Source organism: Neolamprologus brichardi, chromosome 14 (genome assembly GCF_056152115.1).
Source record: "Neolamprologus brichardi isolate AB-2024 chromosome 14, ASM5615211v1, whole genome shotgun sequence".
In the NCBI taxonomy this organism is placed as follows: Eukaryota; Metazoa; Chordata; class Actinopteri; order Cichliformes; family Cichlidae; genus Neolamprologus; species Neolamprologus brichardi.
The window spans coordinates 14,997,166-15,012,171 of NC_142117.1; the positions used below are offsets into that span (position 1 = coordinate 14,997,166).

Sequence of the window (15,006 nt, forward strand, 5' to 3'; positions counted from 1 at the left end):
GAAATGTAATTACGGATATCTTGAATTAGAGTTTCCATTAGTTGAAATTTCATGAGAAATATCTGTAATTCAGTCAGAAGCTCCTTTGTGTGTGAAGCAGGGGCAGCTTGGGATCCAAACATAATGCCACTGCAAACATCTGGAAACAAATAACTTCGAAAAAGGAAATTTCTACGAGCGAAATCTACTGAACAAAGCTCACAAGTGCTTCAAACTCCTGGATGATAAGCTCTTTTTATTACATGTTCAGTAATGATTAAAACTCATTATTATGTTCGAGATTCTCACAGCTGTTATTTTTGTAGTAAAAACTGGATTCATACTGGAACATATGTGCTACTCTGATTCGTCTGACTGAAATGATTCCACTACAATTTGGTAAAAAAATCAACATTAATATTTGTAACATTATTTCCAGACACTGAAACTTAACTAGAGCTTACTATGAGGAAATGGCTTGCCAGCAAAAAGGTCTTTAAACTACCAACAAAGAAGAAACTGTGCAAGAGGGGATTCTGCCCCGAGGAGATCTAGTGACAAACGACAGTGTAAGAAAACAGATTTTTCTCATAAATAAATATTTAGATCTAACGAATCTGTCATGGTCCTGGGCCATGGTTGCCCAGCATTCTTAGTTTTCATGTATTTTTGTATTTTGTTCTTTATTTAGGCCACGGTTCCTGGGTTGCTCTGTTAAGTTGTTCCTTATTTGATTTTCCCCTTGTGACTTTTACCCCCTGTGTGCCCTTCTGTATCTGTGAGCCCTCGTCTCCCCTCCTTGTGTTTCATTCAATGTTTTCCCCAGCCTGTTATGTCTGTGCTCTCTCTCTCCTCCTGTCTGAACCTCTGTGTACTTCCTGTTTTACTTTGACAGTCTCTCGTCAGTATGCGTCATGTTGTGTTCACTCCTGCCCTGTCTCGTTACGATTATCTGTTTCAGCTGTGTTCCCCGTGTGCTCCCACTTCCCTCGTTAAACCTCTGTGTATTTATGTCCACGTCTCCCTCAGTTCTGTGTCGCGTTCTCCCTCATGGCTGTGTGCCCCTCCATGTGTTTCCTCGTGAGTCAGTTCCTTTATGACTTCCCAGTTTAGTTTCATATTATTATTAGAAATGGTTTATTTGAGCTTTGAGCTGAGATTCAGAGGTTTCTGTGGACACTGCTCATGTCAGCACTTATATTTCTAACCTTTTCTTATAACCGATTAAACATGATCTCCTTCCTTTTGCCCCCATTTTTGGTGGTGTAGGTACAAATGATCAGTCATGACATTCTCATAATAAATAAGATACTGCAAATAATTATTTCTGCATTTGTGTGATTGAAGTCAATTGAAAATGTGTATGAAATTACACTGTTTTAAAGATTTGGCCTAAATAATTTTGGAGTGAATGAGTCTAAACATGATGACCTAACTAGTGATACCCTGACACACACACACACACACTCACTCAAGCATGTTGTGCCAGTTTCAGCTGAAACAATGTTTCAAACCATATTCTGGGTTTTTAAGTTCACCATTTATGAGGTTTCAAGAAGAAAATGTGTCTTAAGGCCAAGAAAGATGCCAAGCGGATTTACTTTACCAAGTGAATCATCATGGCCTTGCTAAGTGATTGTATATGCAGGGAAAAGCACTCCATGTGTCACAATATGTACTGTTGGGCTCAATTTTTTTGGACAATGTCACAGTTTAATAAATAAACAAAGCATAAGAAGTGTTGAATTTGTATTTTTATCACTTTTCATTGTAATTTCATGTATGAGGTCCAATGAGATATCAGTGCAAGTTAGGGACAAAAACCAATGCCTGAAATATCTATCCATCCATCCATCCATCCATTCGTTTCCACTTATCCTTTTCAGGGTTGTGGGGGGCGCTGGAGCCTATCCCAGCTGTCACAGGGCGAGAGGCGGGGTACACCCTGGACAGGTTGCCAGTCTGGCGCAGGGCCCAAAAAATTGTTCAGCAAAAACTTTAGGAAAGATTAAATCAACAACATGGTTCATTCTTAAGCGGAAGAATGCTCAGCAACACCAAAAAGGCCTGACAGACCACAGAAGACACATAAAGTGCATGATGACAGAATTATTTCCATGGTTAAATAAAACAATTTCACAGCATTTAACCAAGTTGTGATCTCTCTCAGAGAGGCACGACTGCCTGTCAGCTCTGTTAAGATGTCGGCTGCCAGTGGAACCCAGTCACTAGTGTTTATTGATGTGAGTGTTAACTGCGTGAAGTGTACAGGACTATACTTTCTGCTCAGATTCAGCCAAACACTGTGTAACTGATCAGAGTTTAACAGTGTAAATGGATAATGACTCATCGCATACCTTGAAAGTCACCCAAGAGTTTCTCAAGACAAAAGAAACAGGATATATCAGTCACCTGATCTAAACTCAGCAATGCAGCTTTTCAGTTACTGAATACAAACGTGAATGCAGAGAGACCTACAAACAAGCAGCAACTGAAGGTGGACCGGCAGAGCGACTCAAGGGAGCAAACGTAGCATTTGTTCACGTCCACGTTCTAGACATCAGGCAGTCATCGACTGCAAAGGATTTTCATCCAACTCTTAAAAATAATACTTCCAGTTAAAATTATGTTAGATTGTCCAGTTACCTTAGAGCCACTGTTTATGTATTAACAGCATTAACTGTCCTAAATTGGTACAACAAAATGTTGGTCAAACCCCTTGAATTTCAATCACATCTGGATTTTTTTGATGTAATATTCACTGTGGCGGTGTAGAGGCAGGATTACACATTATAGCATATCCTGCAAACCCTGAAAAATGTAAATGAGATCAGTAAGATTTGATTCTGTCATGATTAGGCTGTGTGCAGGCAGGATGAGGACCCAAACGCAAGCTCACAGAGGCAGGAATGAACTCAAAACACAGTGTTATTGCTGACGGAAGTTAAGGCAATACAAAATAAAGTATTATTTCATATTAATGAAGATATAAACTTGTAAACAAAAAAAATGTAATATTGTGAAGTGATAAAATAAGAATACAGCAAACAAAAAATATTCTTCCTCACACTGAAAAATATTCAGCATTGCCATAAAGCGCCCACATCAGCTTGACACAGCTAGAGATACAAATGGGAACACTAAATGATATTGCTAAATCTAAATTCTTAGGGATATTATTTGTCTTACAACGTATATCATCTGATAATCACCTCTGATAGTCTCCAACACCTGAGCAAAAACACTATTTGAATTCACAGTGAGCCAGTGGGAAATTGGCAAGTACCTTTAGACCCATTAGAGACAAACGCCAACCATTTTACCATTTTGGGGGTAAATTTGTGCCAGTTTGTCAAAAAGCTGGTGTTGTCCCTTCAAATCCACGTTTGGCCATTAGCCAACAGTTAATCACACAATAATCTAACACAGTGAGTCGCAGCTGATGTAAATGTAACCATGCTGGTTTGCAGCTGCACACATCTATTTTGTAGTGCCCATATCAGGAGTAAATACAACAATTTCCTAGAAACATTGTCCTAAAAAGCTGCTACTCCACATTAATTCACACTTTACTTTTGCATTTCACTCAGGCTTTAACATTCCCATGAGGACTGGCCTGCAGCTGTACTGTGCATCTTCATAGGCGTACAAATCCGTGTGAGCGTGTGTGTGTGTGTGTGTGAGTACGCCTGTCCACCTACTTTGACCTCTCCGTCGGCGCCCGCGGTAAACAGTCGGGTCTGCGTAACGTCCAGGGCCATGGTGGAGATCTCAGCATCACCATGGCAACGGTGGAACTGCTTGACCTTTTGTCCTGTGTCAGTCAGCCAGAAGATCACAGAGGAGGCAGAGTCGCTGCTGACTACCTGCAGAGAGAGTTTGATCCACGTTATGCTACAGCAAAGGCGCAAATGCATTCTTTAATGATGCTCACATAACCAATCCATTCTCCACGCTTATTTTAGCGCTAAGCCACCGCTGAAGAATACATAATGGGAACAAGAGGAGGAAGAGAAGCACGAGTGTCGCACAATAGGTGCTCATTTTCACTTGTTTGGTGTCTGCTGCCGTGTAAGTGGGAAACAGCTTGTTAAGAGGAGTGAGAAGAACTGGAGAACTTACCTATTGTACTAATTGTACATGTGGAAACACAAAGAAATAAAACAGCAGGTCACAGAAGACCATGTCACTGGCATACCTGTCTGAACCGACTGTTATACAGCACACAGGTAACAGGATGTTCATGGCTATTGGTCTTCTTCTCCTCCCTCTTGGATTCCAGCAGGAGAAGCAGGCTGTTGAATGAAAGCACGAGGTGCTGGCGCTCCTCATTGAGAAACAGGAAGGGGTGTGTGTCCCCCTGTATGTTTGGAAAGACACCGGCCAGACGGTGTGTGCACAGCTGGCTGGACACGTCCCACAGACAGAGCACCTGGAAGGATAATAAGGGCTCTTATGTGTCTGTGCTTAAGGGCAGATATTTTGGTACATATCCACATGTTCCTAAAAAGGAAAAGTGCCACTAAAAGCTATCGTTCCTACAAAAAAACTTTTATTCAGTGATTACCAAACAAATACATTGTTGCACCATGAAGAACTGCTCCTCTGGTTGCAGTTTTAGTGGCCATATTGCTTCTAACGGCAACAACATGCCTGTCGCTGCTCCAGAAATTCTTTCAGAGTGAACTGAGGTAAAGCCTTCAGAGTTTCTTGCAGTGGCAGATGGTGTTTGAGCAGAGGCAGATGGAACATAAATCACTTCTAAAATATTCATTCTCTTCAGAAAAGCCAAAGAGAAGGCAAACATGCACGGTGCTACAACAGGGAGAGGAAAAGCAACAGAAGCACCAACATCCTCTTTGCATCAGAAAATAAAACAAGGCTATAAAAGAAACACCAGCTGACAGTGGCAAGAAAAATGTGAAACATGCTCGTCCCCAACACCTCGTTCGTCTGCAGTAATTAAAGCAAGGAATAACAATTAATATTACAATTACGGGGCTCTTCATCTCTACATTATCTGCACTAGTAGCGGGTCTGCGCACCCACTGAAGGGCACTCCTACCTTATCTTTGGAGTAGCTGAGGAGTTGTTGCTTGGTCTGCAGGAAGCAGACAGCAATGACGGGGCTTGTGTGTCCACCAAGGGCGCACACCGGCTCAGAGGTCACGTAAGGATTCCACAGCAAGACGTGATGATCCACACCTGCTGTGGCTACAACCAATCAGAGGCACCATTCAGACCTGGAAGTAACAGGCTTCTTTGTGATCCTAACACAAGCGGACAGCTCCAGGCATGTTAGTTCACACCTGGCATAAGAATGCATGTCCAGTGTCTTCCAGTGACTTTTCCTCTCTATATGGAGATAATCATTTACATGACTTCCGTTTGCAAATGAAGATCAAACGGATTAGACTTGGGTCCCCTCCAAGTCAAATCCACCCCACCATGAGCCCACCTGTGATTAAACAAACAGGTTTACTCACTATTTATTTATATACATGCACAGTTGGCCAACAGCCTTATGCAAAAATCTGTCAGATCTTAGTGCATTCCGACTTGGAGATAACTGCATGTTGATTCTGGTAGCAGGTCCGGTCAAACGTAGGTTTCAGAAATGGACTTGTGCCGGACTTTGATCTCGAGTCTTCACAAATCGAAATTATGTAAAGCTCACTCGCATACAGAGCGGGGTAGTGAGATCCAATTACAGGTGGTCACTCAAGATGCATTTTAATCCCAAGGGTGAACTGACTGATCATCAAAAGAGACATTTCAGTTCCAGGTCTGAACAGCTCCCAAATTAGCGGAGAGATTAATTGCAGTTATTTCCAGGGAACAATACGGCTCCCAGCCCCCTCCACCACCACAACCAATTTACTGTTCAATGAGGCATTTGACAGTTTTGATGATGCATTGTTAGTAAATTTAAGTTGATTGATTGAGAACTGTAAAAGCATTCACGTTTTTACAATTATTTAGAAGCACATGGTATGGTACATTAGACATTTAATAGATAGTGTACAATCATTAGAGGCTTTTTTGTTTTTTTATGTTGAGGAGCGTGTAAAACCTCTAAGTTAAACCTGAAATGAAAACCTTCAAGTGAATAAATATGATTCATATACACTCATGGTAAAAACAAAGTGCAGCCTCTTTCATTCAAGGTTCTATCAGGCATAATAAAAAGGCAGCTAAATGCAATCTGAGGTTAATACGGCCTTAAGTGAACAACAACAGACAAAATGACAAAACATGACATATTACACTGTGTACAACCTTACTGCTTCCATAGGAATTAAGAAGGTAATTAGCAGCTAGGTGCTAATAATCAAATGTACCTGATTAAGTGACCATTTGCATGTAAAAGCAGAAGGTTTTGGCCATAATGCACAGTGCCATCAACGCAAGCATACTTAATGTCGAGCACGGTGGTGGAGGGCTGATGATCTGAGCTTGTTTTGCAGTCACAGGACATTAGGATCATTTAGTGGACAATGAACTGAATACTAACATATTAGAGTCACATGTGAGGCCATCTGTCTGACAGCTAAAGCTCGTCATCCAGAACAGTGATGCTTTGAATCATGAGGAGCACATAGTTTGTTTTACATACTTCTGCATTTTATCTCAGTTTTTGTGAAATAAATAATGTCAGAGTCTTCATCTGAGGTTGCATTTGCCAAATTTCAATTCATGGTAAAGACATAATAACTAAAACCTTGAAAATTAAATTTTACTATAAATCTATGCCATCATACTTTATGTTGTACAGCCACTTTGTTTGGACCCACCTAACAGGCCGAGTCCAACATGGAAGTCGACGTCCCACACACCGTCCTTTGTAGAGTAAGAAGTGATTCGTAGGCTCGTGCTTTCCTTTTCCCTCCAGCCAATCACCATGCTGCTCTGTGGTGCGATGCTGCACGACACAAAGGCCTCAAGTGAGCCCAGGTAACGCACTGCAAGAGGCATATTAGTCAGAAAAGTGAAAGTAAATCAGAAGTGGCATACTGTAGTTAGCTTGACTCCATCCAGAAAAAAGCAAGTAGATAGTATGACATTATCTTAACATTTCTGCAGCTTATGTCATTGTAAATTTCTGCTTTAGCATTAGGAGCTGCTTATTTGTCATCGTCTTCCAATCCACAATAACTACAACTGGTTTCATCATAAAGGAAAAGCTGTATGGCTTGTACAAACACAGCAATAGGCTTTTTATCTACAAACTAATTTCAAGAGAAGAAAATAATCCTAAACAATAGCTGCTGCCTTCCTGTGTAAACAGCAAAAGTTACTGGCAGAGTGACTAAATTAGTTTCAAACTTGACAAATTCAATATAAAAACAACATTGCAACATATTTTGATGATGACACACTGCTCATCTTCTTTCATTTCCTCAAATTATATCCTTCTCCCTGCTGATGCCAAAATGCTCTCACTAGCACGGCTCCAAAGGATATCCATCCACTCTCTGAAACGGTTGCGTTAAATGTGCAATGACCGCAGCCGTATAGTAAACCGACCAATTCTCAGGAGCTCAATATAGCATAGAATTAGGCGGTTATGATTTGCTCACTGGTATTACAGAAAACGTAATGGATCTTGCATCACCATCTATCTCAATTAAGACTTTGATTGAGACCGGCTAAATTGGTTGCCACATGTCTCTATTAGAGGCTGCTTAACTTTCAAAGCCTGCACAAGCTAAGGGCTGGTTTTGAGATGGCATGTGACAAGTCGTAGGTCAAACACTGGCTGGAGAGCTTGGGGCAAATAATTATATCTGAATACACTTCACGCATCCCATCTTTGCTCCGCTCCGTGAATTTAAGAGATTAGTGGATTTTCAGACAGCGCGTTGTGACTCATCATTGATTAATGATCCCTTCTCTTATTCATTGACAAGCACAGCTCATCAAACTAGTTGTGATGCAGACTCAGATACAGAACATCTGCTTCCTTAGCCGGTGCTGCAGCTATTCTCGCACTTTCACTGCTGAGATAGGAAATAACACAGAAACAGCAGGAGTCATTGTGTGTTTATATCAAAGCAAACCTCTCATGTTGTGCGATAAATCGCTCCACGTTATGGGAGATTTTTATGTTACCTACACGCTCTCTCCATCACTAACACACCCCTTCCTTGCACCTCTCATTCTTTGTCCTTATAGGACTGTTGTCCATCCCAATTTCCTCCTAATTTGCTCTCAATTTCCCCTCACTGATCCACCGCTGACTCTCTCTCCTTCCTCTCCTCCGCTCTCTGGTGGCCCATGAGCCTGAAGGTTTGGAGGTCTGGATAACCAGGCATGTCTAATGGTACACAGCCCACTCATACTGCAGGGTGGGAAACTTCAAAAGAAAAAGCACCAGCACCCCAGAGGTATGCAAACACACACACACATGCATTCACGCGGGCTGCCTTTACTTACAGTCAGAAATGACGACACACACGCCCACACACAAACAAGCGTTCTCTTGCCGATTCACATGCATGTGCACACACAGATTGTAAAATTTTCATTTAACTAAAGCTTTTATTGTTTTGCCATTGTATCCTTTGTTTCCCCATTCTTTGTTATTCCTTTTTCCCCATTTATTGGGCTTATTTATACGTGCTTTATTCTTGTTTTCCCTTTTATCAGGATCCCCCCCCCCCCCCCCCCCCCCCCCCTTTCAGCGAATCCAGCCTCAGAGCGTTGTCTCGGCTGAATCATTATCAAACAGCCCAATAACTCTTCAGAGAGCCTCTGTCCAAATGATGCAATCGAGATAAAACTAAGCGACCTCTTTGTTACCCACGCTGAGCTGCAGTGGGGTGGGGGGATCTCAGCAAGCCAGACCTCAAGTTCCTGACTTAATATCAGCAGTAAAAAGTCTGGCTATGAAGAGAATGACTCAGGACTCACTGCATGTGTGTCAGCGTGCGTGCACCAGTGACCGGGACACACCCAGGCGTTTTCATTGTGTTGCATAAGCTGTTATTGCAACGACACCGGAGAGGTGACCAAGCAAGCCTGTGGCTCTCATCCCAGGTGTGAAGGGTAAAGTGTGTGTGTCTGTGTTTGCATGGGTGTGTTAAGTAGGTCTGACACCCAGAATGTGTTGTTTCTATCGGATATACTCCTGATTTCATTCTGACCTGATACTGGAGAGCTTCTTTTTTTTTTTTTAACCTGAGGCTGAATACAGTTGTGCACAGGAATGACAAACAGAAGCATTTGGGTTCTGATTATCGCCGCTCATGCAGGCTATTTCAGCTGGCTCCTTCTTTTGCATACCATATGAAATAGCAGATGTGCAAACAGAGGAGTTTTCACTGGGACAAGACAACAAAAGAGAAACTACAGCTGCAACAAAGACATGCACTTTTACAAGAATGTTAGGCTATAATTAAAGAGAGAGGGGTTTGTTAGTATGCTTATGTCTCTTTGATGGTTTTGTGTGTGTGTGTGTGTGTGTGTGTGTGTGTGTGTGTGTACTTTCTACCTTTTCTAACCCAGCCAGGCGCGTGTGCTAGGTGTGTCACGGTGTAACAGGAGCGATGCTTGCCTTTGGTCAGATCATCCCAAAGGATGATGTCTGCTGAGTCAGAGTCTGTCCTCAGACTGAATCTCTCAAACAGGAAGATCTGGGCTGAGGTGAAATATAAAGCACTGACCTGGGAATATACACAGACACTCACAGTCGTTGAGCAGTGGACCTGTTCGATTCCGATTTATTTATGTAGCGCCAAATCACAACAACAGTTGCCTCAAGGCGCTTTATAATGTAAGGTAAAGACCTTACATTCTTTAGCTCATAGGGGGTCACTTTGCAACAGTGGGGAGGAAAAATGACTTTTTAACAGGAAGAAGCCTCCAGCAGAACCGGGCTCGCAGAGGATCAGCCATCTGCCGTGAGCGGTTGGGTGTGAGGGGAAAGAGAAAGAGAAGAAACAGAGCATATGGAGGCAGGACAAAACAGACTAAGGGAGAGACAAGACAAGGGTTTAATGACATGCTGCAGTGGTTTATAAATAGGGAGAGAAAAGAGGCAAGTGGAGCATAAGTGCTCATTGCATCACACAAAGTCCCATAGCAGCCTGAACCTATAGTAACATAATGAACACATATGTGGATAATGAGGATAACGCCTTCCTCTCTTGTTCTTTAGTAAACTAGTTCATGCATTTACTACTTCTAGGCTAGACTACTGTAATTCATTATTATCAAGATGTCCTAAAAACTCCCTAAAAAGCCTTCAGTTGATCTAAAGAGTACTGGCAGAAACATATTTCTCCCATATTGGCTTCTCTTCATTGGCTCGCTGTTAAATCCAGAATCAAATTTCAAATCCTTCTCGTCACATACAAGATCTTGAATAATCAACCCCCATCTTATGTGAAAGGCCTGATGCCTGAATCACCCCATTAGAGCACTTTTTCTCTCAGACAGCAGGATATGCAAAAGTAGAATGGGAGGCAGAGCCTCCAGCCTTAAGGCCCCTCTTCTGTGGAACCAGATCCCGGTTTGGATTTGGGAGACAGACACCCTTTCTACATTTGAGATTAGGCTTAAAACTTTCCTTTTTAATAAAGCATACAGTTAGGGCTGGACCCTGAATCTTCCACTAGCTATGCTGCTATAAGCTGCTGGGGTGTTTCTTTTTCACGCTCCATGTGTTTCTACAACACTCTGCATTTACTCATTAGTTATAAATTTCTCCTCCGTTGCAGCAGATGGGTGCCCCTCCCTGGGCCTGGTTCTGCTGGTGGTTTCTTCCTGTTAAAAGGGTTTTTTTTGCTTCCCACTGACGCCAAGTTCTTGCTCATATCTTCTGTGGTTTAAGGTCTTTACCTTACAATATAAAGTAACTTGAAGCAACTGCTTGTGATTTGGTGGCATACAAATAAAACTGAATCAAGTTCTTTTTCTTTTCTTCTCAATCATTTGCTTTTCTTTGTATGTGTGTATTACCCGTCCTCCAATGTCTCCTATAGTGAGAACAGCCTGGTCAGGGTTACAGGGATCTACCCAGTAGTCTAGACACCAAGGAGTAAAGTTCAAGCCCTAGAGTAGATAAGAATATATGAGATATATTGCCAGTTCTTATGTTATTAATAATGCAATGGAATCAAGCTGATGGTAATATGAGGATAACACAAAACCCTGAAAAACATCTCATTGTTACCTGGAGTTTACACTTGCAGCTGAAGGTCTTTTCACACACGAAGTCATAGAAACACACCTCTTTACTTGTGAAAGCCACAGCTATCTGAGGCTAAAGAAAATCGAGTTTGTTAGAAAACACAGAAACATGGAGACATGCAACCTGTCCCTATTATATAACAAGGATTTAGCAGTTTGCCAAACTGTTAATTAATGCACAATGGGGAAAAAAATTCCTCATGTGTTATTCAACGCGGTTATACGATACAGAATATGGCATCCATAAATCTGTAGTTTAAAGAAATGCCAATTAAAACTTACAATCAATTATTGATGGTGTTATTACTAAAAAATGTATGTTTACTTTCTGATCTTTATGCACCAGCTTCGTGTCTGAAACGCAATTAACCAAAGCCACAGATCAATAATTCATTAATTGAGTGGAGTATTTGTTTATCTCTGTGCCATACAATATCTGCTCCATTAAATGAGGCTACTTATCAGTTATTAAATTATAAATCCATTTCTTTGAATAATATTTCTTGAACTATGCTTCAGGAGCCACGATGCAGCAGTAATCGATAAGAGGACTGATTAATAGTTAGGTATGCATCTCTCAGTATGTTGATAGGTTCACCTTGTCCACGTTTTGCAGCAGCACCACATCTGTGACCCAGAGGTCCTTGGGTGCGACTGTGCTGTTCTGCAGTCGATGAGTGTGCAGAAGGGACATGTCCTCCGCATCCCGCAGTCCTACGTTTCCTCCTTTACTCACAGTCAGATACTGACCTGAACTCTGCAGGTACAGCACCTGAGGAGACCAGAGGTTATTACAAGCAAAACATTTGAAGAAAATATCCACAGAAAGACTACAATTCACACTTCCCCGTAACACCAGCCTTTAGCTTTATGCCCCAATGAAGTTTGCTACATTAGAGAGTGGCGTTATTTATTAAAACCTGAGGAGACAGCTTTTAAAAACCAATTTAAAATATTAATTATGGCTTGAATTTTCCTGTTCTCGCTGGCTACTTTATAACCGCAGAACTACCCTAATATAAGTTCTCTAAAAACGAGCCCCTACTAAATCTTCCACTCATTGGATACAGGTGAATAAAAGGAGCCGTTCTGTGCTGAATCTAATAAAATTGAGAATTAATCATTACAGGAGTTATTGGGTGAACAGAACTTGGAGCTGCAAAAAATAAATTAATTCATTTTAAAAAAGCTTGAAGCTGACTGCATCTAATGAGCAAGAGACAAAGTAGATCTTTAAAGAAAGGTAGTTTATTAAAATTTCACAGCAGAGGTAAGAGGTCAGATGTTCTGCAACGTAATTACTGTCTTCTCCCTTTTCACAGTGTACCTTTGTAAGATCTCTCGGATTCGCATGTCATTTATCCATAATTATTATAATTACATATTGATATACAGCTGGTGAGTAACTGATACAATGTGTTTATCTTTAGTGTGAGCGAAGGGCTATCATTTTGGGGCTCTTTTAGCAGCTTTTTCACTGCTTTAAAAGCTGGAAGACAAAACTGTTATTCAATTTGAAGTATGTACCCAATGAAGTATCGGTGAACCTGTAACTGCTAAATGGCAACAAAATAACTTTTATACTTAACAGTATATGGTATACTTTAGTACTTAAAGTATTTCAGTGTATGCAATAGATTCCCATTTAGCTTGTAATAGGGTAAAGCGACGTTCAGGAGGAAAGGGTGGTAGATGAAACAAATAATATAGGACCATGTAAAATGGGCAGGTGCAAATACCTGGGGAACTCGAGGACAAGCATTTCAGAAATAGCATGTTCTGTGTGGTGCTGCTGGTCAGCAGCACTGAGTGGTCAAATGAGGGACAGACTGTCCACAAGGTCTCGGGGATGTGCTTGTATTACTAAAACCTCCCAAAACTGGCACCAAGGGGTACTTATAGTCTTAGAACCATGCTATAGGCAGGTATCTTTGCTATTAGAGCTGTTGTGTTGCTCTGGCTCATCAGAGTTATGTGAAATATCAAACACCAGAAGTGATTTTGGGAGACAATTACATGGCAGAGCAGCTCTAGAAGTGACTTTGAGGAAGAAAAAGATGCAAGATAAAGTGTGTTCTAACTGTATGATCCATGTAATACTGCAATGTAATGTAATGTAACATGAAAATAATATTACATGTTTACTGCAGCTCTTCCATCACATTATCGTCTCCTCAAAATCACTTCCTAGATAGACAGATAGATAGATAGATAGATAGATAGATAGATAGATAGATAGATAGATAGATAGATAGATAGATAGATAGATAGATAGATAGATAGATAGATAGATAGATAGATAGATAGATAGATAGATAGATAGATAGATAGCTTCTGCTGTATTTTATTTAACATTTAATGTTCTTTTGCAGCATTTTTCTATTTGCTTGTGTTTTCTTAAGTTGCACTGCCCAACAGTTTGGTCTACAATTGTAGCAGACATAAAGCAAATATTAATATTTGGTGTTACCATTTAATGAATACAAGTCCAGAATTCACTCCTTTTAGCTCAGTTTTGGTCTTCACCAAGCCCTGAGTGAAATGTGTACAAAAAAAATGCAAAAGCTGCAGGCTGTTGGTGGATTTGTCACCATTAGTAACCACTTCCTGCTTTGCTACAAATTTGCCAGGGTTATAGATACAGTACATTGTTTCCATAGTCTCTATTTGATACTTAACTGGTGGAGTAATGGTCAGAAATGAAAGCTATCTAAGCAACAATACTCTGCCTCTTTAAGGCTGTCAAACCTTCCAGGCACTTGGAAAACAACTGACACAACAGTCTGACATTTCGACATCCTCGGGATTGAAAGATTAAAGTGATGAGCCGTCACTTTATCCAAAGCGGTGGGGACTTCACACCGGCTGCTTCATTTACATATTAATTGATAGATGTTAAAGGAGTCCAGAGCCATTTATCTCCAAAGGAGTGAGCCATTTTGATGAGCAAGACCCTAATACTTTTTGAACGTTTCCTTCCACAATGTTTAATAATGTGCAATTCCATCCAGTCAGCAGAGTTTTGGATTCTCTAGACTGCCAATGTCAAAATGTTTTTAGATAACATGCAGGGGGTCATTGGTTTGAGGAAAAAAAAAGGAAAAAAGGCAACATGCTATGACTCTCATAACAAACTTTTTTTCGTGTAAGTCTCTACTAGGTTAAAGGACCTTTTACCTTTTGAACAGGGTCTCGATGTGGACAGGTGAGGGTGCGTGGTGGCTTCCAGCAAGGCGCACTAACAGTTTTGTTGTTCTTTAATTTATTGGAAAGCTCCATCAGCAGAAATGAGCACAGGCCTCCCCAGTCAATGCATTCCTTCTCCTTTGAGGTGTCGCTGTCCAGGAGGAGGCCATTGCGCTGCTGACTGAGAACCACGCTGTCAAACAAGAAGCCATATTCCTCCTCGGACCCGTGGCCAACTGATGCCCAAGCAAGATCGACGAACTGAATTCGGGACAAGGAGCGGGATGCACCTGAGAAGTCCTGCATTCAACAGTAACAGGATTGTGAGACATTGCACAATCTTGGCACACAGCTGAATACAGCCAACCAGTGCAGTCCCAGCATCAGCAAAGTTGGTCAATCATGAGTGTGGACTATGTAAAAGATGGAAGTAGCTTCATGCTATTTAAAGCCTCCCTTTTTTTGCCCCAAAAGTACCTCCACTTTAAAGAAGTCCATGAGCACTTTAACCTCAGTAAACAATGTCTCCAATCTCTTTGAAACTGTTAGCTAAAACTAGTGCATCTCTTAGCTTTTATAGTAAGGTATAAGACTAATGCCTAAGGTTAGTTTCAAGTCTCAGTTATTGAAGCAAAGTATAAGACTGAC

The 15,006-nt window shown here is 41.1% G+C and overlaps 1 protein-coding gene across 1 annotated transcript in view; it reads right to left on the reverse strand.

Annotated features, from left to right (window-relative positions):
• Positions 1-14,664, reverse strand: part of LOC102776511 (cilia- and flagella-associated protein 337-like) — a 35,989-nt gene extending 21,325 nt beyond the window's left edge. The window contains exons 1-9 of the mRNA XM_087851498.1: positions 14,350-14,664; positions 11,771-11,944; positions 11,156-11,245; positions 10,942-11,034; positions 9,473-9,644; positions 6,774-6,941; positions 5,045-5,193; positions 4,178-4,411; positions 3,681-3,845 (exon numbers count right to left, since the gene is read on the reverse strand). Of these exons, the coding sequence (XP_087707624.1) occupies positions 3,681-3,845; positions 4,178-4,411; positions 5,045-5,193; positions 6,774-6,941; positions 9,473-9,644; positions 10,942-11,034; positions 11,156-11,245; positions 11,771-11,944; positions 14,350-14,664 (1,560 nt within the window). The remainder of the gene's footprint in view (positions 1-3,680; positions 3,846-4,177; positions 4,412-5,044; positions 5,194-6,773; positions 6,942-9,472; positions 9,645-10,941; positions 11,035-11,155; positions 11,246-11,770; positions 11,945-14,349) is intronic.
• Between the last annotated feature and the right edge of the window lie 342 nt (positions 14,665-15,006).